This window comes from Lissotriton vulgaris, chromosome 1_1 (genome assembly GCF_964263255.1).
Source record: "Lissotriton vulgaris chromosome 1_1, aLisVul1.2, whole genome shotgun sequence".
NCBI classification, from domain to species: domain Eukaryota; kingdom Metazoa; phylum Chordata; class Amphibia; order Caudata; family Salamandridae; genus Lissotriton; species Lissotriton vulgaris.
This window is the reverse complement of record NC_141685.1, coordinates 2090514971-2090538957: the sequence shown is the minus strand read 5'-3', so window position 1 is coordinate 2090538957 and position 23987 is coordinate 2090514971. Positions and strand designations below refer to the sequence as shown.

At 44.6% G+C, this 23987-nt stretch overlaps 1 protein-coding gene across 1 annotated transcript in view; it reads right to left on the bottom strand.

The window, feature by feature from the left end:
- The window catches only part of VWF (von Willebrand factor), a 1126314-nt gene that overhangs the window by 643508 nt on the left and 458819 nt on the right, over nucleotides 1-23987 (bottom strand). The window contains exon 19 of the mRNA XM_086921215.1: nucleotides 4062-4165. Within this exon, the coding sequence (XP_086777341.1) occupies nucleotides 4062-4165 (104 nt within the window). The remainder of the gene's footprint in view (nucleotides 1-4061; nucleotides 4166-23987) is intronic.

Genomic DNA, 23987 nt, shown 5'->3' with positions numbered 1-23987 from the left:
TCAGCTTTTTTGTGGGGGAATTCCCTGTCCTATCCCCAAAACTGGGTCTGGTCAGTTCGTCCTCCTCCCCTGGTCCTGGCTCCAAATGTCTAGGGTGAAAAAAGGCAGAATAGGCCTGGTATCACATTACTTTGTGTGTACTGTAGTCAGGGTCCTTTGAAATGTAATCAGGTCAGAGGACAGCTCTTCCTCTGTCATTCTGTCAGAAAGACCATTTCCCAGGGCAGGACTGGCCATTGCGGGCACGGGTGCTTCCCCGGTAGGCCGCTAGGGTGGGGGCTGGTTTTGGGCCCTTGGGGGGGCGTTTTTGTTACCGGGTGTCGGCAATATCGGACCCCGGTAATAAAATCGTCCAAAACCAGACCTCGCAAACTGCTGGGCTGCACTCCCCCTCACCCCAGGAGGGGGCAGCTGAGCAGTTTGCCAGGGCCGGTTTCTGTTCCCAGTCCGACCCTGCCCTCTCCCATGACACTTAGGTTTCCTTTGTGTCACTGTCTGGAAACGTCCAACAGCAGAGCTATTCACATTCATGTAACCCAGGACACTGGTAAAAGGCACAGTTGTTTGGAAGAATAAAATGTCAACTTTCTAAAATTAGCATTTTCGGACCATTAAATTAAAATCTGACTTTACCACTAAGGGGGATTTTACATAATTAATTTGAGTGTAAACAACATGTCTCTACCTGCTTCCAGTATTAAGTTAGCACATTTTGAATGTAATAAGGTAAACCAGGGTTAGGTTATTGGAGATATGTCTTACAACAGTGAAAAACAACTTTAAGAGGCTTTTTTTATTGTTAAGACATGCAAAACTTAAACACACATGTCCTACTTTTTAAATACCATGCGCCCTGCCCTATGCGTGGTTAGGGCATACCTTGGGGATGACTTATATGTTTTAAAAAAAGATGGTTTAAGACTGGCAAAAGTTTTATTTTCCCAGGTCGAAATGACAGTTTTAAAATTGCATATTAACCAGCAGTGGCAGACCTGAGACATGTTTACAGGACTACTTTGGTCTGTGGGAAAACATGGATGTCATTTGGAGGTATTCAGGCGTCGCAGCTTTGACCTCCAGTGAGGCCAGTAACTGTAAATATGGAGAAAACTAAGATTTTATGTTTTGGAAAAAAAGAAACTAGCTTCAGTTGGGTGTTAGGAGATCTCAAATTGGAAGTGGTGAATGAATATCGTTACCTAGGGGTGTGGTTTGACAGGATGTTAAAGTGGAGTACCCACCTAGAAGCTCAGAAAGCTAAGGCCTTTACATCGATCTGTGGCCTGAAGAAATTCAATCGAGATTACGGTAATATGTCGCACAGACCGGTGTTGAAAGCCTTTAGTGCAATGATTCCCCCGCAAATACTATATGGAGCGGAGGTCCTTTACCTTAGCGGGAAATAAGGTTGGGACACAGACGAAGGAAAGTGTCTGAAAACATTGCTGAAATTAACACCCTCATCAATGATACAGGCGATTAGAACAGAGATAGGCACAACCGCTTGGAGCATACAGGTACAAATAATTTTAGTTAGATTATGGAAGCGGTTGGACATAGATATATGCGAGAAGGTGTCCCAATGGTGTAAGAAAGAGATCCTACTAAGCAGCCTTAAATGGGCTAAAGATGCAAGAAAGAAAATATCACAGGTTTGTGAAAACTTAAAGGTGAAAACATCCCATGATTCCCTCCAGGTAGAATTCACTAAGAGTGAGCTCACGAAATACGGTCAAGAAACATCAAGAATGGCAGATATGGTATACCTAGAGGAGAAAAAATCGGTGCAGCACATGAGGGAGTCATGGCGAAAAGAAAATTGGTTCCCTTACTTGGATGTGTTACCCAATCATTGGTATAGACAGGATATTTTAAGACTGAGAGTAGGACTAAACCCCTGGCTAGCGGCTGAAGAACTAAAAAGAAAAATGCTACACTGTGACAGTTACTGTAAATGTAGTCTGGGTACTAGAGGAGATATATTGCACATTCTGTTAGATTGTGTAATATTACTAGAACAGCGTAAACGTTGTCTTCGCCCGCTATTCCTAAAATATGATATAAGGCAACGGAACAAAGCGGTAGAATTACTAACAGAAATGCCAAACCTTGACATAGCGGTAGCAGTGGGGAACTATATGAAAGAAATTAAAAGTTTCCTTAGTGAAAATTAGCTGAATATGCAATGGTTTTAAATAATTTTAAACTGTACCAGTTATTTTATTTTATAGAACATTTTATTACATAATTTTAAAATGTGCTGTGATCCCGAGGATGAGAATCGAATTTTGTACCACTCATTGAATACGTATTTTTTTTTTTACCATTGAGAATGTACAATAGTGAAGCTTTATTATGTATAAATCGATTTTATATTTGTTTAAAGACTAAGGTCTAAATAAACATAGTTTTGACAGTGAGGCCAGTGGTGGCAAAGGACTTGCCAGGAGTAGCAGGAAGCAAGTCAAAGGTCACAGCTATGACCCCTGACTAACTTCAAATGGTCCATGCAGCACAATGAGTGCTTCAGCCAAATAGTAGCATTTAGGTTACAGGCCTTGTGGTCATGTAGTACTATGTACTAGGGACTTACAGGTAAACTAAATGTACCAATCAGGTGTAGGTCAATGTTACCATGCTTTAGGGAGAGAGCACATGCACTTTACGACTGGTTAGCAGGAGGAAGTACACAGAGTACTAAAAGCAAAGTAAAACAGGCTCAGCAAAGGAAGGAAAAAATCTGGGGTGGGGGTGAACCTCATAGAAATGACCAGGTCCAACACCAACAATAAGCTCATATGTCATACCACCTTGATGGGTACATTAATCCTTTGAGGCACAATAATCTAAGCATTACAATACCACTTCTAAGCACAGTGAAGTGACCGAAAAGAAACAATTCAGTAGTCCAAAAATCGTTAAACAAATCAATCAATCTGTCAATGAAGTCATGTGGCTACACAGTTTTAAAGTTTCATGTAGTTTTATAATGTTGATAAAAAGTAAAAATATAGGCAGGGCCCCAGGAATTTGTAGCAGGGTATTGACAAATAATGTGACAAGGATGAGCAAATTATGTGGCAAAAAACATCAAATTATGCAGCGTAATACAGCACATTTTGTGATAGTGTTACTTCAACATTTTGTCATTTTAACACTTGTTAACACTGTCTGGGCATTGGTTGCACCTCATTAGTACCAGTTTAACCAGCAGAGGCTCCTCCGCAAAGCCAGAGGAGCGTTACCCCACTGTGGGACTCATAGTCAGCAAAGGAAAAATAAAATAATGTTCTAGCATCGTTTTATTTTTCATTTGCCAGCTCTGAGCCAGCGCTGTAGTGAGGGCCGGGGTTCCAACTAATGGGAGGGGTGAGGAGTGCTATTTGCACTCCCTAAGTGTGCATATGTTTTTGGCCAGTTGTCTTAGGCTGGCCGAAACACACATGCGCACTTAGGGTTCTCCTGCCTGCTGCATTGAACAGCCAGGCTGGAGAAACCCCACAGACTCTCGGGTCTGAGAGGTACGTTGTTCGAGCCCGCTCAGGCCAATCCCCACGCCGCTCTGCAGCATGAGGATTGGATGGCAGTCTGTCCCAGGGGCTGCTGGGACCAGGAAGAGGACAGAAGGCACGACGCTGGAGGCAGCTTCAGGTGAGTTCTTTTTTTTGTATATATTATTACTAACACCACGTCCTCTGCACAACACCCCCCTCTCCGGCGCTCCCCCTCCCGCATTCCCTCCACCCTCCTCACCACTCTTTCTTTGTGGCGGCCGCCACTGATTTTAACACCCAAATATAGGAACAAGCAACAGAAAGGTGAACAGTCAACCTTTGCAATGGGCCTTCCACTGCATGGCAACACATGTTGCTGCTTTTTTTAATAACTTTTGAACTATTGGAACTCGAAACTATTTTTTTGTTGTTAAAGTCTGCCGATTATCCAGCAGATGACGGATTATGTGGCAAATGCAGCACATGTATGATTATGCGGAAAAACGATGCAGCCACACAATCGCACAATTCCAGTGGCTTTGAATATATGTAGAGTAAATGTCTTACCAGGTATTGCAGTCTATCTTTACTGACTCTCCTTGTTTGTATTCATTTCCATTGTGGAAGCACGGACATTTTTCTGGAACAATGCATTTGTTTTTGTGCCGCACCTGAAAATTGAAGACACATAGATATATACAATAAATTAAATAAAAGTAATGTTTTCGGGCGCCGTTATGTTGCTATTACTATCACACTTAGTGACATCGCAGTGCTGCTTGACATTACTTATACATCTTGGATACACCTGGCTCACTAATGAGGCCCAACGCGAGTTACATGGAAGCAGAAGAACCCTCTACAGACGGTGAATCCCATCCCATGCCAGCAACTCACTTTTGTTGGGAAAGTTACCACACTGCTCCAAAGATGAGAAATGAAACTGTACATACCACGTTATTATTGCTACAAACCTACGGGTAACATTTTTGAAAATATAACACCATTAATCTAAAAACATCAATACATCTTTTTCATGTACTAGGATGTTTCCGTGTTTGTGCAATTGTTTTTCGCTGTGATCGCTTAAAAATAAAAATATTTGTAATTGCACATTTTGCCTTCATGACTTTTTAGAGATCTGTTCATGTATTCGAACAATGGAGACATTTAAAGGAATGTATTCGGGGCAGGGGTGTGAAAATCACTATAAATAGCTAGTTACAGTAACGGATCAAGCCCAGCAATGAAGAACAGTGAAAGAAGATTTGCATAATATGCAGAAATGAGTCTGTTGAGATCGAGTGTTAATTAATACGAGGCCCTAGAACCTCTCTCTTCCTGGTGCCAACATGACCACAGTACACCATTTTGCTGACTCCTCAGCCCGTCATCTATTTTTATGCACCCTATTAACACCGGAAGTGTGATGCATCAGGGGGGTTTCAATGACTACATCTTTTGGGCCTGTACAGCTGTTGAGCTACCTAACAATATGTAGAAAGGAACTGGGCTCACGCAGAGCTTAATTTGAGCCAGTTGTGGCAGATGGAGCCCATATTTTTCCTTATCAGATTTTGACACAGAGCGTAGAAAAAAAGGGGGAAAGAAGGCTGAAGTGAAAGACTGGAAAATAGTGACAAAGAAGAAAAATAGAGTGAAAAAGCTGGGAATAGTGAGATAAATCGGAAAGGAATGTATGGTGGTGGATGAAAGAGGCATGAGGTGGAAGCAAGACTACAGAGCATTGGTGTTCAGCCCCACGACATTCGATAGTCCCACCAATGAACTTCTAAGCAAAACCTTGGACCAAGGCACCTATTCTTTTGCAAATTAGGCACAGGCTTACCCCCGGCAGATACCAGACAGCATAGCTGTCTCGCTGAAAGAGAGCTCCTGTCAGCTTATCAAGAACTTTCAGAGGGATTAAAGCCTGCTTTTTGATAACCAATGGTTGGCTGTATTGCCACTCTCATGTGCTTGCTTTTTGTTTGAAAACTTGCCTTGTCCATTGTGTGTTTGTCCCTCACCTGGAGTATATCTTCTTTACATGTGTCCTTCAACTGCTCCCTTTAACGGAACTATTTTTTTTTGCTTAAGCACGCCATGTGAGTATGTGTGTTTTTTCCAGTTGTCTCCTGCGTGTGCTTCTCCCCGCACTCCATGCTGTTCTCTCTCATCCGTATGCTTCCCTCTTGCTCGAGCTTTGTGTTGCTCTTCTTTCTCTCACTCTGTTGCTCTTGCTCACTTGTGTGCTTCTGCCCAGTCCCTGTGTTGCTCTCCTTCTTTTGTTTCTTTACCTTCCCCTGCCCACTCCTTGTTGTTTCCCACCCATAACAGCTCCTTCTTTGCCACCCCACCCTGCAGTTGTATAGTTTTAAATATTTTTTTTATTTATTAAATTTTTGTGACCCATTTCCGATCTGTAAATAAAAGAAAAACAAGGCATATTCATGCACAAAGAATATGACACAGCTGGCTATGTTTTCTCTTTTAGTTCATACTGTACTACAGTGTGAACACAAGGCATGAATACAGTGAGAACACAAGGCATTGGCAGATACCTGTTGTCCACCAAATGTCTTTGCCAACACTTGTTGAGTCATTACTGAACCAAAGTTTCACCTTTATAAATGCCCTAATTCTCAACTGATATGCTTGCTCCGTGATTGACAGGTGCTATATAACATTTCAGAGTCATTGGGAAAGGTGCAAGGAATACTGGCTCCACTGGTAACAAGCTTTGGAAAATGCATTAGGTTTCAACTATGAGGTTAATAATAAGCTGTTTTTTATTGTAAGTTGTAGCTTGCTGAGTAGTTGTACAATATAAGTTTAGAAAGTCTGTTAAAGTGTTATAACTTGTTTATGTACAAAAAGGCAATATATTGTGCTGTTGCTAGTGGTATAGTGTGGGAAAGTAATAGCAATATTTTGAAAAATTAAATGAAAGAGGGAAATAATAGAATTAATTGATGTAATAGCAATATTATGTATTGAAAGGAGTACCAATGCCACTGCACATGCTGCACAATTCAAATCAGGCCCCTTTTAACAAAAAGATAACAGCTATTGAGTCTGCCTGTTTAGTAGTAAAATATAGTAATATTAGGTGTTTAGTGGGGTGCTTAGAGCTTGTGATCCTGGTGCCACTGCATCTGCTACGCCATTCAAATCATGACCCTATTGCCTATTAGATAAATGCACTTGTGGCTGTCTTGTTTAGTAGTAAAATTTAGCAATAATTTGGGTATATTTGGGGTCCCTAGAGCTTGTGTCCCCAGAGCCACTGCACCTGCTGAACCATTCAAATCAAGCCCCTTTTAACTGACAGTAACTGAAGTTGTGACTGCCTGTTTAGTAGTCAAATATAGCAATATTATGTGTTTAGAGGAGTTCTGGCAACTTTTGGGTCCGGTGCTAGACCGCCAGATCAACTCTGTCTCGCCCTCCTGCTTCCACACCCTCCACCTCCAACGTAAGACCTTCAAATGGATCTCCCACAAACACAGAAAGACCGTCACTCACGCCCTGGTCACCTGCAGGCTCGACTACAGCAATGCACTCTATGCCGGAATAAACAAAAACCTCACCCTCAAGCTACAGAACATCCAAAATGCTGCCGCAAGACTGGTCCTTAACCTGCCAAAAGACTGCCACATCTCCCAGCATCTGCGCACACGCCACTGGCTCCCCATTGAAGCTAGAGTCACCTTCAAGATGCTAATCCATGCTCACAAGGCCCTCCACAACACCAGACCAGCATACCTGAACAGCCGACTCAATTCCACGGACCCCAAAGGACCCTACAATCAGCCCAGCTCTCCTACGCCATGGTCCCCCACACCAGAAAGACCAGATCGGAAGGCCGCCCCTTCTCCTTCCGCGCGGCCAGAGCCTGGAACGACCTTCCGCTCCACCTCAGAGAGACAACATCGCTCCCCATCTTCGCAAGAAACCTCAAAACCTGGCTCTTCGACAGGCCCCCCTCCTTGATGGACTAGAACCTGCGAACCCCAGACCCTCCCGGCACCTTGAAACCCTCACGGGTGAGTAGTCGCGCTTAACAAACCCCTAATTGATTGATTGATTGATTGATCGGTGCTACTGCACCTGCTTCGCCGTTCACATCATGACCCTTTTGTCTGCACTTGTGGCTGCCTATTTAGTAGTACAATATAGCATATCTCTTGTATATTAACTTTATTTTTATCACATAATATTTTTTACAACAATTAGAATTTGATCATAATAACCAAATAGATTGAGTTGAAAAAATCAATCCAATAATGCCCACAAAGTGCAAAGAAAGGTACTGAGCAATGAATAGGAAATGCCACAAACTTTTTAAGGTTAAAGCATCTGTTTTACCCAACTTAGAAATAAAAAGCAAGAATTCCAACATAGTTAGAAGCTGTCTACCTTTTCCATGGGAAGAGAACTTATCTTGACATTGAATGGGGCTTAAACAGTGTGGACAGCTTTAGCAGTGGCGTAGCAAAGGTCAGGTGGTACCCGATTCGGAAAAGTTCTTGTCTGCATGCCCACATTGAAATTATTAAAATAAGGAAAAAAAATAGTTACACATATTTCTGCCATTTTGTCACCCCCTCAGTGCCATTTTGGCATCCCCCCCCCCTCAGTGATGACACCCGGGGCAGCCTGCACCCAATGCACCCCTCTTCCTATGCCATTGAGCTTTAGTAGAAGTATCGTAAATGCTGTAGCCAGGAGAAGTTAACATAAAAAAACAAATGTGTCTATAGATGTACAGCACTAACCTGCACCAACTTTGGTGGAAAACTCCAGCACAATATCAAGTAAGCATGCACTACAAACTGCATTTACCATAATGCTAAGGGGCGAACTGTGCTGGGAGGTCAGCAGTGTGCTCCCACCCCTTCCTGTTTGAAAAGGTTCCCTTGAGCCATTGAGCTGACGAGCTTGTGGAGATGCACCTGTGCGCCTGTGAGAGGTACTGAGACCTGTAAGAATAGTGGCAGCCTGCTCAGCCCCCCCAGATGAACTTGTTTTTTGTTTATCTCTACTGATTAAGGATATAATCCAGAAACACATGTGTCTAGAGATGTACAGCACTAACCTGCACAAACTTTGATGTAACACTCCAGCAAAATACCAAGTAGGCATGCACTACAAACTGCATTTACCATAATGCTGAGGGGCAAAATGTGCTGGGAGGTCAGCAGTGTGCTCCCTCCCCTTCCTGTTTCAAAAGGTTCCCTTGAGCCATTGAGCTGACGAGCTTATGGAGATGCACCTGTGCGCCTGTGAGAGGTACCGAGACCTGTGAGAATAGTGGCAGCCCGCTCAGCCACCCCAGATGAAAATCGTTTTTTGTTTATCTCTACTGATGAAGGATATAAGGTCAGACACACATGTGTCTAGAGATGTACAGCACTAACCTACAACAACTTTGGTGAAACACTCCAGCAAAATACCAAGTGAGCATGCACTACAAACTGCATTTACCATAATGCTAAGGGACAAACTGTCCGGGGAGTGGTCCCACCACCCCTTCCTGTTTGAAAAAGTTCCCTTGATCCATTGAGCTGACGAGCTTGTGGAGATGCACCTGTGCGCCTGTGAGAGGTACTGAGACCTGTAGGAATAGTGGCAGCCTGCTCAGCCCCCCCCCAGATGAACTCGTTTTTTGTTTATCTCTACTGATTAAGGATATAATCCAGAAACACATGTGTCTAGAGATGTACAGCACTAACCTGCACCAACTTTGGTGGAACACTCCAGCAAAATACCAAGTAAGCATGCACTACAAACTGCATTTACCATAATGCTCAGGGGTGAACTGTGCTGGGAGGTCCGCAGTGTGCTCCCACCCATTCCTGTATAAAAAAAAAAGTTCCACACAAAAGCGAATGAACACAGCAATTCAGCAATAGAAACTGATGAGACCCCTTTCAAGATATAATAAATATAAGAGATTTTACAAGCACAGTGCAAGAGCTGTGCGGCAAAACCTAAAAATGTTCTTTTGTCACAGGCTCTGGCTCTCCCAGCATTATGAGCTTCGTACTTGCAGCTGCAGTATGGCGCTCTTTATTGCCCCCTTTTATTGCCTTGCTTCGCCTTAAGCCTCTCCCACCCTGGCGCTGCGTGTTAATGTGCGCCAAATACAGAGGAAATGTCTCTATTCATCTATCCAGGCTAAGAAATGTGAGGGTTATGTGTAACTTGAACCATAACAAACTGTGCCTAAGAAAACAAAATGTAGCAGAAATATTGACATAGAAGTAGGTCCAAGATCTATACTTTGTTCCACAGATACTTATATATACTTACATATATTCTTTTGCATTTAAAGCTGGAAATGTTATGTTTTTAAGAACCCAAACTTTCTCCCTGAATGCAGCAAGAACATGCACACAATGGAGTTGAGCAGTGCAAGATGTGATATTGGTTATTTATATTTTTTCTTCATTAATGGTCTATTGGAAACATTTTAAACAGGTTTTTTTTAAAGAGTGATGATATCAGTAAAATAAAGCATTGTTCCTTTACATTAAGAAATTTCAAGTACAGTTTTAAATACGAAAGTTTTTAATGTAGAAAGCAAATTAATATACAGTTTACTACTTTTAATTTTTAATAATGTGTAGGACTTCAGTAGAAACCGATTTCCAAATAAACCTAAACTTAATTATGCACAGCTGAGCTCTGTTGCACCATCGGAGCGCAGAGCCGATCGAGGTGCACTAGGCAGACTGGAGTCTATGCAGGTTAATTAAGGGGACTCACAACACTAAAGCCAGGAGCAGATGATATGTGGCCTAGTTCCAGAACATTAATTTGCAGAGTCCTCAAGTGTCACTCATAGCAGGTGAATGAATGAATGAAAAAAATAGTTTTTTAGTCAACTAAAACCACAAACCTTTCAAAGGACATACATCACAAAACATATACCTGAAATGTTCTATAATTATTACCCATCAGTGTCAAGCCATATCATTTCTTATTAAGACTTTTCCAACCTTCAGAGCTCTGCATCTATTGGGGTCTTCCAGACAGTGTCTGGCTCCCTCTTCCTGTCGTCCACAACACAAAAAAATGAGGTTTAAAATGTACCACATGCACATTATGTCCACCCACTGGTTCCCATTAATTCTTAATATAGACAGAGTCCGAGTCAAACCCATTCCATCAGTTATATCAGAACATGGATGCCATTACGCTGCTCTGGAATTTCTACAGTAGGTTGCAAGACGGGGCTGCTGTCACACCAGGATGCAGAGCCCCAACATTGCACCCTTCACTCTACTTGTGGCCGCCTCCTTCACAGTGGCGGCTCCTACGCAATGGCGTCGGAGCATCACCGCACTGCTTCACAGCAGTGCCAACTTTAGAAACATAAAATTATAACTTAGTTATTATAATTTTCTGGTTTGTGTCTGTCTGCATTGCAGGCGGGCGGGTGGGCGATGCTGCTCTGCTGTGGGAGCAGGGGAGGAGTGGTTTGCCCACCCCTAAGTGCGCAATGTCCGTTTGGCGCAAAGCAGTCATGCACACTTCCCTATTTTCCATGCAGGAAGAACAAGCCCATCTCTCCAGCCCCTGGCTGAGCACCATGTCGCTGCAGCGTGGTGCTCGTGTGAATATTTTTGCCTGGGCTGATGTTTTGTTTCCATTGCAACCCTGGCTCCCATGAAAATGAGAGGTAACCCCCAGGGGGAAGCATGGCAACAAGTGCACCTGCTTATTCGGAATTAAAGATGGGACTGGAGAGTCTCGAAAGGAATGCTAAAGTGGATGTCCCAAGGCAGAATTCCTGGATATTGGAAAAATAAGGAATATTGGTGGGCTGAAAACTTTCTGTAATAGCCACAAGATAAAATAAAGGTATGTGCAAACTAGTGAAATCCTGCTCACTTGTTTGTAACAGAAACATAAATCGCGAAATTGTCTTGCTTAGCTAGGGCTTGATGTTTTTTAATTGTGATAAATTAAAACTAACACGTCTAGTTTTTATTCCAACAATTCTAGTAAAGGCTTCTGTAGAAACCTACCTATAAACCCCAGGCTCGCTGGAACAGAGCACGCTTGTGCTGGTGAGCGACAGTTACAACCATTTGAAGCACTTTGCTGCCACCTAGTATTGAAAAGGCGGGCTTGCACACTACTTTCCAGCTTCTCCTCACTGGAGCTGGGCTGAAATGTTTTAATTCACTATAACAATGAAAACGAAGCATATTTCCCAGATTCAGATTGATAAACAAAAACTGCATTGTGACATTACAATTCTATTTTCACTGCCGTTTCCAAAGTGCAGCTTGGGAAATAAACATCTTCGGTTAAAGGTGAAATGCCCATCAACAAGAAAATATCTGGGTAACTGTGCATCATGGGGCAGATTTACAAGGAACTGACGCCTCTGCATAGATGAGTCAGTTTCCTCTCGTCACCTTCAAATGCCCTTGCGCCACCATGGATGTGCTGTATTTACAATACAGTGGACCATGGCGCAAGGAATTACAGATGTGTCAGAAATTCTGGCACATCTGTTAGAGGAAAAGTGACGCATTGTTGGAGTTTGTCAGAAAAGTGAAGCAACTCCAGCAATGCACCAGAAAAAATAGGTAGGTCCCATGTAAAATGCCCTGCGTCAATCCTTACGCCTGGTCTGAGCAGGCGTAGGGATTTTGACACAGTGAAGGAGTGACGCAGTGAAATCATGTCAATTTCACTGCGCCAGTTCTCCGTGGCTTTTGCATGGGAACGCCTACCCTGCATACATGAAACCTGGCACAGGTAGAATGTGACGCAGGGCTTTACTATGTGACGCATCTCCCTAAATGCGTCACGTTGTCGATGGGCCTCAACTTTTACGCCGCCGCTGCGTCACAAAAGTGACGCAATGGCGGCGCAAAAGTGATGCAAGGGGCTTGTAAATCTGCCCCCATATGTTTACATCTATGGCGCAGCTGGTCACAATTGGGTTGGTGTTTCCTGAACACGGTAAATACCATCAGACCTTAATGGTGATGTATTTAGCAGGTGCAGTAAACACCTCCAAGTGCTTGACTTGAAAATGAGGCATTACATGCAGAATAGTATTCAACACAACTCCTGCCATTCCACATGGACACTTGCAGGATGCGAACTGCAAGGTGCACAGGCAACCCGCCAGAGTAAGCATGGCAGAAAGGTTAATATTTGATCTGTTTCGTCCTACTCGCACAACATCAAGAAAATGTTTACAAATGGAGAAATGATGTTCCATGCAACTTGTGAACATTTAGGGTGGGTGGTGCTTTTCAAATTCAGGCCCTCATTTATGGAGTTTTGGCGTAAGACAATCCAGCAAGTATTTTTGCTGCGTGGTCCTAGTCCAAAGGAAAAGAGCAGGATTGCACTTAATTTATCTAATAAGCTGCGTTCCTGTCCTATCCCCCTGCGTTGGTGCCATTTTGGCAGCCTACCGCCAACAGAGGCACCCTTGCACCATGGTGCAAGGGTGCCTGTGTTGACGGCAGGATTGTTTTTGTGGAAAAAGGGGAACCGCCCTGCAGAAAAACAATCCAGCGAGGTGTTTTCCTCTGTCTATGTGTGCTGCCTTATGGCAAAGAGGAATAAAGGAGGAGAAATAAAGTTGTTACTCCTCATTGGCCGTTACACCTCACCTCTGGAAGCATAAGGTTTTCATGCATCCCTAGGTTTACATGGCTTTGTAAATCTGGGGCAATGTCAAAATCCATGGGTATTGCATGGGAACACCTCCCGAGTGCAGAGTAAGGCAACACAGTGATTTATTGATTCACGCTGCCTTGCCTTACTCCATATCTATGAGGTTATTTAATGCCACTCAAAGTGGCTTTGAGTGGCCTCATAGATGTGATTTCAAGGTTTGCGCCACTGGAGCATCACAAAAAGTGATGCTTCGGCCATGCAAACTGCTCATAAATCAGCCCCTCAGTGTTAACGCTTACTCATGTACTTGTAACACTAAAATTAAGAGTGCAGACTGGGTGTAATAAACTTTTCCCATGTAACACAGTAAACGCAATCTATGACTTTGTTTTATTCTCCTCACCTCACTGCATTTTCATAGCAACACCCATCAACCCACTTTTCACCCCGTCTGTAAATGTTCAAAAACGGTTTGTAACAGAGGAACACAGTACATTACCTTCCTCCTCCTTCTTCCTCGTCACAGTCCTGACCTTTGAGTACTATGGGGCTTATTTACAAGCCCCTTGCGTCTCCGGTGTGTCACTTATTTCCATATTAAAAGTGACGCACTGGCAGCGCAAGGGGCTTGTAAATAAGCCCCTATATGTTTGAGGCATAGCATTCAACAATAGAAAAAAATTCTTACCCAAAATGGTGATCTGGCAGAAAGTTACTGTCATCTCACCTATAAGGGTGGGGCAAGCACAAACCACAACCTGTTTGTCTTCTGTTTCCGGATGTAAGGCATTCACAGAGTATGTCATTTTAATTAATATGTATTATATGTTTTGTTTGGACCGCTGTAGAATTCGTACATCTTTATGTTTTTCATATTCCTTCTGCACCGCTGCTCCTACACTGAGCGATTAGATGCCGCAGTTACAGATTTGTATTGCATTTCAGGATCTGCTCTAGTAGCTGAAGCTGTGCTGTCTTCTATATGCCACCGCTCCTATGCTGAGCGTTAGGAGCAGTGGCTTAATTTACCTTGTTTTGTTTTGTGGCGCGGCCTGCTCTTGAGGCCAGATGATTCCCTCTTTTTAGGTCTCGCCTATGCAGCGTGCATGCATTGCATAGGAAAGGACCTTTAGCTATCGATTCCGTTTTTCAGGCAAAAACATGCACGCGTTGCATTGCTTTGAATGGCAATGCATGCATGTTTGGTGAAGCGAGCTTGAAACCATCTGTTTGTAATTAAAAGATGGTTTCAAAGGTCGCTCCTGCAAGGGAAACAGGCTCCCCTCCCCCTCTCTCTCCTCCTCAAATTTCCCACCTGCGCTTGTTTGTTTGGGAACTGAATGCCTAGTGCCCCTGGGAGAGGTGCGCTGCCCCTCCCCATTGTGTGCCCAGGGAAGCATTGAGGGCGTCCGACACACACACATGCCACTAATACATCTCGGAGCCAAGCACCCGAGGCAGCATAACTTAAGCACACAGTGAAGGTAAAAAGCCACGCCAAGTCCCCTCTGCACACTTACCTGCAGCCCCGTGATGTCTATGTCCAGTCTACACCGTCACCATGACCATCAGAATCCCGACATGGCAACCCTGCCCAGAATCCAGCCTCTTCCTGCTCAGGTGCATTCCTCTCAAAGTGCTGCTGATCCGGGGTCGGCAATGAAGCGTCCGTAATACGGCACAGGGACCCTAAAATCTCCCTCCTTCAACAGGCGGAGATGTTGTAGCCGAGGTAGTTTCTTTTGCTCTTCCCCTTTATATCTTACAGGACTGCTGGCCGGTACTGAGTGAGTATTGGTGCTTTTTTATTTTGAAAGGGAGAGTACTGGCACTTCTTAAGAAAAATGTAATACATTTAATTGGAGTACTGGCACTTCTTAAAAAAGTTCCATAGTTCCATTTTAAGCACTAGTTAGGACTACAGTAATGCCTTCTGCCATTTTACCAGACTCTAGCATGGATGCCTCTGTCAGCCCCAAACTGAAATTAATGTTGTGTGAGTTGCGCACGCTTACTATGTTTTTTTAGGCACTACGGAGTCGCGCGAGAACTCAGAACATGTCAGTTCAACCGATGACCTAATTGGTATTGAAATGTGCTGTTAGGAGGAACGTGGCGTGTAACACATTAAAAAGGGAGAACAGCGTTCTGAAGTACTGCAGAAAATCTTTGAGATCTTTTTAACAGATTCCGGCTATTAATGAAAAAAGCACCAATTACAACAGAGCACAATGCTCTCGTCTTTAAAGTTATATTGATGTATATTTTCTCTTTTTTTTTATATTCACACCAGAAAAGCAGGTTCACTGCACAACTACGTCATAATTCACGTTGATGACTGTGAAAACATAGTCTAAATGTGTTTTGAAGTTTCAAAGCAGGTTCTACTTTCACAATACCGTAGAAATGTCTCATGCCCTGCAGCAAAACTCGCAAAATCCCACATCTCTTGTGGCATCTTCAAATGGTGGTTTGCTAGTGCGCACGAGAGAGACATTCATGACCTATTTTCAAAAACCTATGGAGGATCTGCTTGTCACCGAAACCGAGCCGTATGACCTGTCACTCCAAGCAATAGGCATTATGACCCTAGATTTAAAAAAAGGTTTGCATTAGTTAATACGCTCTCATCTTCCACAAGCCACTGCACCTGAAATTGGTGGAAATTATCAACTCCATTTTAAGGTGATTTCATTCCATTCTGCATCATCAAATATTTCTTCGCTTACCATTTGTCCGATGTAATATCTTCTTTCATGAATAAACACATCATAGATGCCTCCATGCAATTAAAAAAACAGGGGACTCAACTTTCATACCCGGACTTTCTCATGTTAGACCTAGATTTACTTCTCTTGTTCCTTGTTTCTGATCAAACTCAAAGCCAAGAAGAAGCTACACATCTCATGTACTAGATGGGTACAGGCATCTCCTCACATCAAGTCCTGCCTTTATACATAACCGCATCTTTTCAAATCCATGGCCTTTCCCACCCTCTCAAACCCCCCACCCACCTCCTGTCTACCCTTTTTTATATATCATGGTACACCTCAGCCTTGAACCTATGCAGCCATATATTGCCAACATTCCCATCCCAGGAAATGTCAGGGTAAATAAGCACTGCCCTTTTGGTAAAATGTGCTTGGGGGACATGGTATAACAACAAAGGTAACACTGTACTTTCGAGGCCCCTACAGTACATGTATGAATTTGTCCAGGACAGCAGGGTACTTCTTAGCTTTACCTGACCCTTCAGGGCTGGATACTCAGTGAATAGCCCAATTGGTGCAGTGTGCTTTGGGGTCAGCGCTTTGCTCGCGATACCAAATCTTTGCAGCTTACCAGCATACATGCCGCCTGACCTGGAAAGGGCGGAATTTGAGACCTCGACGACGCGCGCGCCTAATTACCGAGCTGTATTAAGTGAGTCCACAGCCTGTCTTCCAGATGTTTCTTCCTCACGGCCAGTGCTTCCTTCAAACAATCGGACATCCCTGCGGGCGTCTGCGAGTAATGCATTCCTCCATCAAAATCGCCATCCGCTTAACTCTTTAATTATATGGTATTTATTTTGAACAATTTTACAGCTGCGCAGCAAATAGTGCCAGCTGCACCGTTTAGGCCTTTTACAGCTGCGCAGCAAGTAGTGCCAGCTGCACCGTTTAGGCCTTTTTTCAGCTGCGCAGCAAGTAGTGCCAGCTGCATCGTTTAGGCCTTTTTACTGCCTGACGGCACATCAACCCGGTTTTTCCACCACAAACGTTTGGATTATGCGCCCCCTTTTTGCCCTCTTTTTTCTCCTCACTTCCGCTTTCCCAGCAACACCCCTCTCATCTCTCCCCCACCCTGCTTCGCCTCAGCTTCCCAACATGGCCACCTCTCGAATTAAGTCTGGAGCCAATTGCTACAAAATCATTTATCCTCCCGACCAGACTAAAGCTACAATAAAACGACTTAAGCATAGCACTATTGAACGTTTCCCGGACTCCCTTTTTGTGGATCAATTTTACAATGGTCGTCTTGGGAGGCTCAAAAACGATTTCATCTTCTTCACTCGCGACATACCCTCTTGGTCCAACAGTTTTTACAATTCCCTTAACGTCACCTCCTCCTCCTCTATCCCTTATGGGAAACAACTAAAAATTTCACCCTCTGGGTGCTTCAATGGCTACCTCACTATCTCACTCTATAACAACGGTACTGTCATGATCCAAGGCAAAGACTCCTGCCTCTCGATCTTTGACCACCTCTTCCCCTCCCTACTCCCCGTCTCTGCAACTGGGTTTCCCCTTGACTCTCCTTCCAGCTCCACCCATTACTCCCTTTCTCTTCCGCCGACCCCTCCCCACTCCAACTGGCTGCACTCACGAGAAGGGCAGGTCGGCCCTCTTCCCTCCCCCCCCCAACTTACCTCATCTCCTAATCCTCCTCCCCCACAGTATGTCCCATCCCGCTTTACTTCAGCCTTACCACTAGCTAACACGCTCCTCGTCCCATCTGCAACTTCACGACACTCCAATCTATTCTCCTCCCCCATACTTCTTCCCGTCACCCCCCTCTTTAGTCCACCTCTCCTCCAACACTCTCTCCCAATTAACTTTCCCTTTGCTCCCCTCAGCCCTCTCTCCATCCCTCCTCTCCACCCCTTCATCCCCTCGTCATTCACCCCGTTTCTGCCACATTCCCACTGCATCTCTCTCCTCCCTCCTACTCCTCCAGTACTGCCGCACTACCCCTTTGCCACTCCGAGGAACACCTTCCATCTCCCTCACTCAGGCCCAGCAGAACCACTTCCCCTCCTCAACTTCCCTTTCTCTCAACCCCCCTCACTCTGCCAGATGACCGTTCCCTCAGTGCTACCTCTCCTAACTGACAGGTCCTCCGCAACCAATGCACCTCTGTTCCGCCCAAACCTCCTACACTCCCATGACGCCACACCGGCCTCCCCCCTCCTACTTCCCTACCGACGTGTTCCGCACCTTTCTCCCTCTAAATTTGTCCTTAATTCCTCTCCCTCTTGCAACACCAACAATGACAACTCTCCCTTAACCCCCAATTCACTTACTCCCGCTCCCAACCCCCACCTTTCCCCACCTGTGAACCCCACCCCCCAACACACCTCCTGTCCCCCCACTTCTCCCTGCCGTCCACCACCAATTCCACCCCCCCTTATTTCAACCGAGCCACCCAACCTTCCGCGCTCTGCCTCTTTCTCACTGGAAAATACGCTTGGCTCTCTGATCACCTCCATCTCTCAGCTTACAGCTGCCATTTCACTTTTATGCTCTAAGATCTCCACCCCTCCATGCACCTCTACTCCCTCCCAACTTCCCCAGAGATACACCTCGCCCCCTCACCCCAATACAGCCAAGCTCAACCTTTCGTCTGCAAACGTCGTTAACTTACACAAGCCCCTGAACGCCACCCTTCTTCAACAGGCATACCCTAGCAACCCCACTGTCTACACTATTCCGACCATCACCTCTGTCAGAACAAAGCGTCCACCTAAACCCTCCCGAGCACCCCCGCAAATGTACAATATCCCGATCACCCTTCAGAGCCCAAGTGCCCCCGTCACCAAAACAGTCTTGACAGAGCTGCGCTGTATGCTTCACAACTGCAGATCTGCAGTTAAACACAAACTTGAAATATCCGACACCATCTCCCTTCACAAACTTGACATGCTCTTCCTCACAGAGACCTGGTTCAAAGATACCTCTCACTCTATATTTGATCTCCTAGTACCCACAGGTTATTCTATATTTAGGAATGACAGAACTGAAAACACGGGGGGAGGTGTTGCAGTCATCTTCAGAAACGCCCTCCAACTTAAGGCTTCTCCTAGCAGCTCCTCCCACACCTTTGAATGCCTTTCTCTTGAACTTCAATTGCAACACAGTTCACCGCTCAGATTCCATATCATTTACCGCCCGCCTCGTAGTAGTAGCTCTTCGTTTATAGAAGATCTCAAAGACTTCATCAGCGACCAATACTCTCAAAGTGACAATCAGACCATCGTGGGTGACTTCAATCTCCACTGGGGCGCACCGCAAGACTCCTCTGCGAACTCACTGGCCACCTTCTTCTCGGCAAATGATCTTATCCAACACTGCACTGAACCAACCCACTCTAAGGGCGCAATCCTGGACCTTGTTATTTCTAAAGCAGGCATGCTTTCTACTTCTACCCCTATTCATGTAGATTGATCTGACCACCCCCTCATCCCATTCGCTCTTCAACTTTCACACTCTATAACTCATGGCCAACCCAAAAGGGCCATCTCCTGGTTCCGTGACGTCAAAAACATTGATGTCGGTCCCCTCTGTGAATCAGCTTTGCTTTCACTTCCAAGGCTAGACCCGAACATAGCTGTTGACGATCTCACCTCCCAATGCCTCACAGTTCTTGCAGCTGAAATTAATAACGTCGCTCCACTTAAAAGCAAAAGGATAAGGCCCACTCCCTCAGCACCTTGGTTCAACAAATCCCTTTATGAGGAAAGGAAGCAGCTAAGAGTCCTGGAGAAGCAATGGAGGCAATTGCCTTCCACTGACAATTTAGCCTTGCTTCGCACAGCAAGATCCAAATACCACAAGCACATCTTCCTTGAGAAAGCGACGCACTTCAAAACCCTCCTTGATTACGCCAAAAATAGACCCAAAAAACTATTCGATCTCATCAAGACTCCAAGCTGCTCTCCCCCAACCTCCAAGGTGGAGGATTCTACAAAGAGAGCAGCGGAATTCGCTATTTTCTTCGATGAAAAGGTGAAATCACTTGTGGATCAGGTTGCTCATCCTACACCTCCAGAGGAGCGCAAATCCTTAACCATTTGGCAGAGCTTTGACCCCATATCTGAAGATGCCCTTCTCAAGTGCATACGCGAAACAAAGCCCTCCAACCATTCTCTTGACCCTATTCCCAGTGCCATTGCCTTTGACTTCTATACCCATTCCCTCTCCTATTGGTCCACTCTGATCAATATCTCCCTCTGGCAAGGATCCCTTTCTGTCTCCTTCAAAACTGGGCAGGTCACCCCTCTGCTGAAAAAGCCCACTGCTGATGCGAATGACCTCAACAACTTCCGCCCCATCACCAACCTTCCCTTTCTTGCGAAGATCACGGAAAGATGTGTAGCCAAACAACTCTCTCGTCATATCAAGGACAATGATCTTCTTGACAATTGTCAGTCCGGCTTCATCCAAAACTGCAGCACTGAAACAGCCCTACTGCAAGTGGTTGATGATGCGCTGAGGATACTCGACTCAGGGGGGTCCTGTCTGCTAATTCTCCTTGACCTTTCCGCAGCCTTCGACACTGTTAATCACAACACCCTCCTCAATATTCTTCAACAGAGAATGGGCTTGGAGGGCACTGTGCTTAAATGGTTTGCATCCTTCCTCTCTGACAGATCTCAAATGATCAAAATAGTGAACAGTCTTTCTTCTCCTGTGGCGGTGGGTCAAGGTGTTCCCCAAGGCTCTATACTTGCACCCACATTGTTCAATCTCTACTTAGAACCACTGGGAAACCTCCTAAGCAAATCCGGGATTCACTATCATCTCTATGCAGATGACACTCAACTCTACCTCAAGGTTGCCTCCACTCATGACCTCTCCATCCTAAGCTCCACTCTCGACTCCATTCAAAATTGGATGTCATCTCATCAACTGATTCTGAATCCCTCCAAAACTGAATTCCTCCTCTTCTCCTCCTCACTCTCTCCTCCCCCGGTTCAATCATGGATGGATCAGATGAATCTACTCAACAATAAACCCATCATTGTCGACAGCGCAAAATCCCTTGGTGTCATTCTAGACAAAAATCTCAATCTAACTCCCCACATCAATTCTATTGCAAAATCTGCTCGCTACCAACTGCGCCTTCTTTGGGGAATACGTCGCTTCTTCCCGGAGCAGGACCTTATAACCCTGGTGCAATCGCTGGTCCTCTCCAGACTAGACTACTGCAATTCTCTTCTTACTGGCCTCCCCAAATCTCACCTGTCCCCACTTAAGTCTGTCTTCCATTCAGCAGCTCGTTTCATTTATGGGGCCAAAAGAAGCGATCACATCACACCGATGTTATACACCCTCCGCTGGCTTCCCTTCGAGGCTAGAGCTATCTACAAGACCGCTTGTATCACCCACAAAGCCTTGCACTCCTCCTCTCCCCGCTACCTGGCGAATAAACTGAAACTCTCTGGAGGCTCTAGACCTGCACGCAATGCGGAGAATCTACTGCTTGAACCTCCCACTTTCAAGAAGGAAAGAACAATGGCCCAATCCTTTTCAGGCAATGCAGTGAGAATCTGGAACTCGTTTCCGCCTCAGCTCCGGACCACCGCCTCCTCCCAGGCCTTCAAAAGGGACCTCAAAGTTCTCCTCCTCCAGAGACACCTCCAAAAGTAATTCACGTCCTCTTGCTATTTGGAGGAAGACTTCCCACTACTGATATTTTCTACTTTCCATGACCATGGAAGTGCCTTCCCAGTGTTTGTCCTGTGGTTGGAGTGTCTGCCTTTTCGCAGTATTCTCCATGTTCTTGTGTTCGGTGCCCTTTTGTAACATGCACACACCACTTTGCCCTTGTAACACACGGTTGCTACCTCTCACATGTTTTTACCTTTGATACCTGCACAAGTGCCACCATGCCTACGTAACGCTTGTTCGTGTGCCTAGCATTTATTGCAGCATTATACCTCAAATTATACTCTGTTTTCTCTTATAACTACACACTTGTCACTTTCCTCTTGTGCACTTTTGACTACCTCATGTATTTTTGGTTGCTCACAATTTTTACTACTACCTCAAGTATTTTGTTTGCTCACAATTGTCACTTTTACCTTTACTACCTCATGTAATTTTGGTGGCTCACAATTTTTACTACCTCATGTATTTTGTTTGCTCACAATTGTCACTATTACCTTATGTAAGTAACGTATGCTTTTGTAATCTGCTCTTTTGTAATGTTTCTCATTATGTTTCATTTCTGTTCCTAATGTGAAGCGCTCTGACGCCTTCGGGTAAAGTCCGCGCTATATAAAAATGCATAAATAAATAAATAAATACATGCTTTGAAGCATACTTGTCCCAGCAGATGGTTTCCTTGGAAAATAAAGCCCTAAATAGCCCTTTGGAACAGTTGAGGAAACTAGCATCCCCACTTCTGGAACAAATTAATGAGCGGAGATATTTAAGTCAAAAGGCAGAACAATCTTCCTATATATGTCTGGCATGCTGTTGAAATACTTATTCAGCTGACAAAACTGTGTGTTTATTCCAATGTTCTAAGGAAGTTCTCAAGTGCTAATTGGCCAAGCAAGAGTTCTTAATAAGGAGAACTAGATTAGTATGTGCTGGTGACCTTAACCAACCTTTAGGAAGCTCTTGCAGATCCCCACTTCCACTTTTACTCCAAAATAAAGCTGTTTCTGTCCAATCTAGCACAATATTTCACTGGGAGTGATTTGTGATCAAACATATAAGATTGCACACAAAACAATAAGACCACTGCGATAAAGAGCTCTTCTGCTCCTCCCACATTCACCCAGAACCAACTAGCCCAGCCCATCCCATATCAAAGAAATTGTGTTAATAGTACTCATAGCAGTTGTTGGATTCACTAAATGCTCACTGGAACCCTTTTGGAAAAGAGGTGTTTGTGTGCTATCTTTCGAATAAACATATGCTCAGGAAGCAAATGTATATCAGACTCTCCCCTCTCAATGCTTATTGTAAGAGCTCCCGTAGAAGCAAAAAGTCAGTCAGGAGTTATGAACTGAAATTTCATCTTTGTCTGAAGTGCCAAAAGGATTTCAGCCACCATTTATGACATCACCCTTTACATCAATAGTTGAACTTAACTTGTGCCACCTGCTTCCACTACCAATGACATAGCACGTCCCTGTTGATCATTTCAACAAGCATTGGCATAGCCAATAGGTCTCGCCTTTGGGACTTTATAAGTGTGTAGTTAACCAGCACAATATCCTTGGTGCAACAACATCAACCTTTGCATGGCTAAACACTTATAAGGTCCCAAATGCGAGACCTATTAGCTATGCCAATGCTTGTTTTTGTTGCCACTTCTTTCTCGAGTTGCCGGGCGGCTTCTGTTTCCTCGTGAGGTGCATGGGGCTGCTAGACAGCAATATACGTGCATGAAGGAGCCGTCTGCAGTGTATGTGTCACTAGTTCTATTCCAGGACTATTGCTTAGCACCAGTGAAACACTCAAGTATATGAGGCAGCCGGCTTTCCCCCTTCATGTCGGCATTTGTTCGGTGATTACAGGCATGGAGGGAAAGCGTACTGGATAGCTGAGGCATTCTTCTGAGTCTGGCTCAGAATTGGAAGTTTTGTCAGAACCAGCTTTTTCGTTTCAGCCTTTTGGAATGGACCTGGATGTCTGTCAGGCTATGATAAATAAAGCTGTGGATACAGCTTTTGCGACAAGATAGGGTCCGGTGCTTAAGTTCGCTAAGCTCTCCTCCCAGCCTGACTCAGAATCTGATGGTTCAGAGGGGATACTTATTAAAGGAGCTGATTTGAAGGAGGATATGTCCCACTTTGAGGATAATTTGGCCTTTCCGATGGTTATTTCTCTGGATGAGGATGAGGACTTTTTCACGCAATACCGTTGGAAGGAGCCTGAAGCTCTTCCCATCCATAGCTGAACTTTTGTCTAGGCAATGGTCTGAAGTTGAAAAATCAGAGTTCCCTAGACTGAGCTCTAAGAAGTATCCACTCAGCAGTTTTCAGAATGAATTCACCCCTCAGGTGAAAGTGGACTCTCCTATGGCAGGACTGGCTTCCAGTGGCACTATCATTTC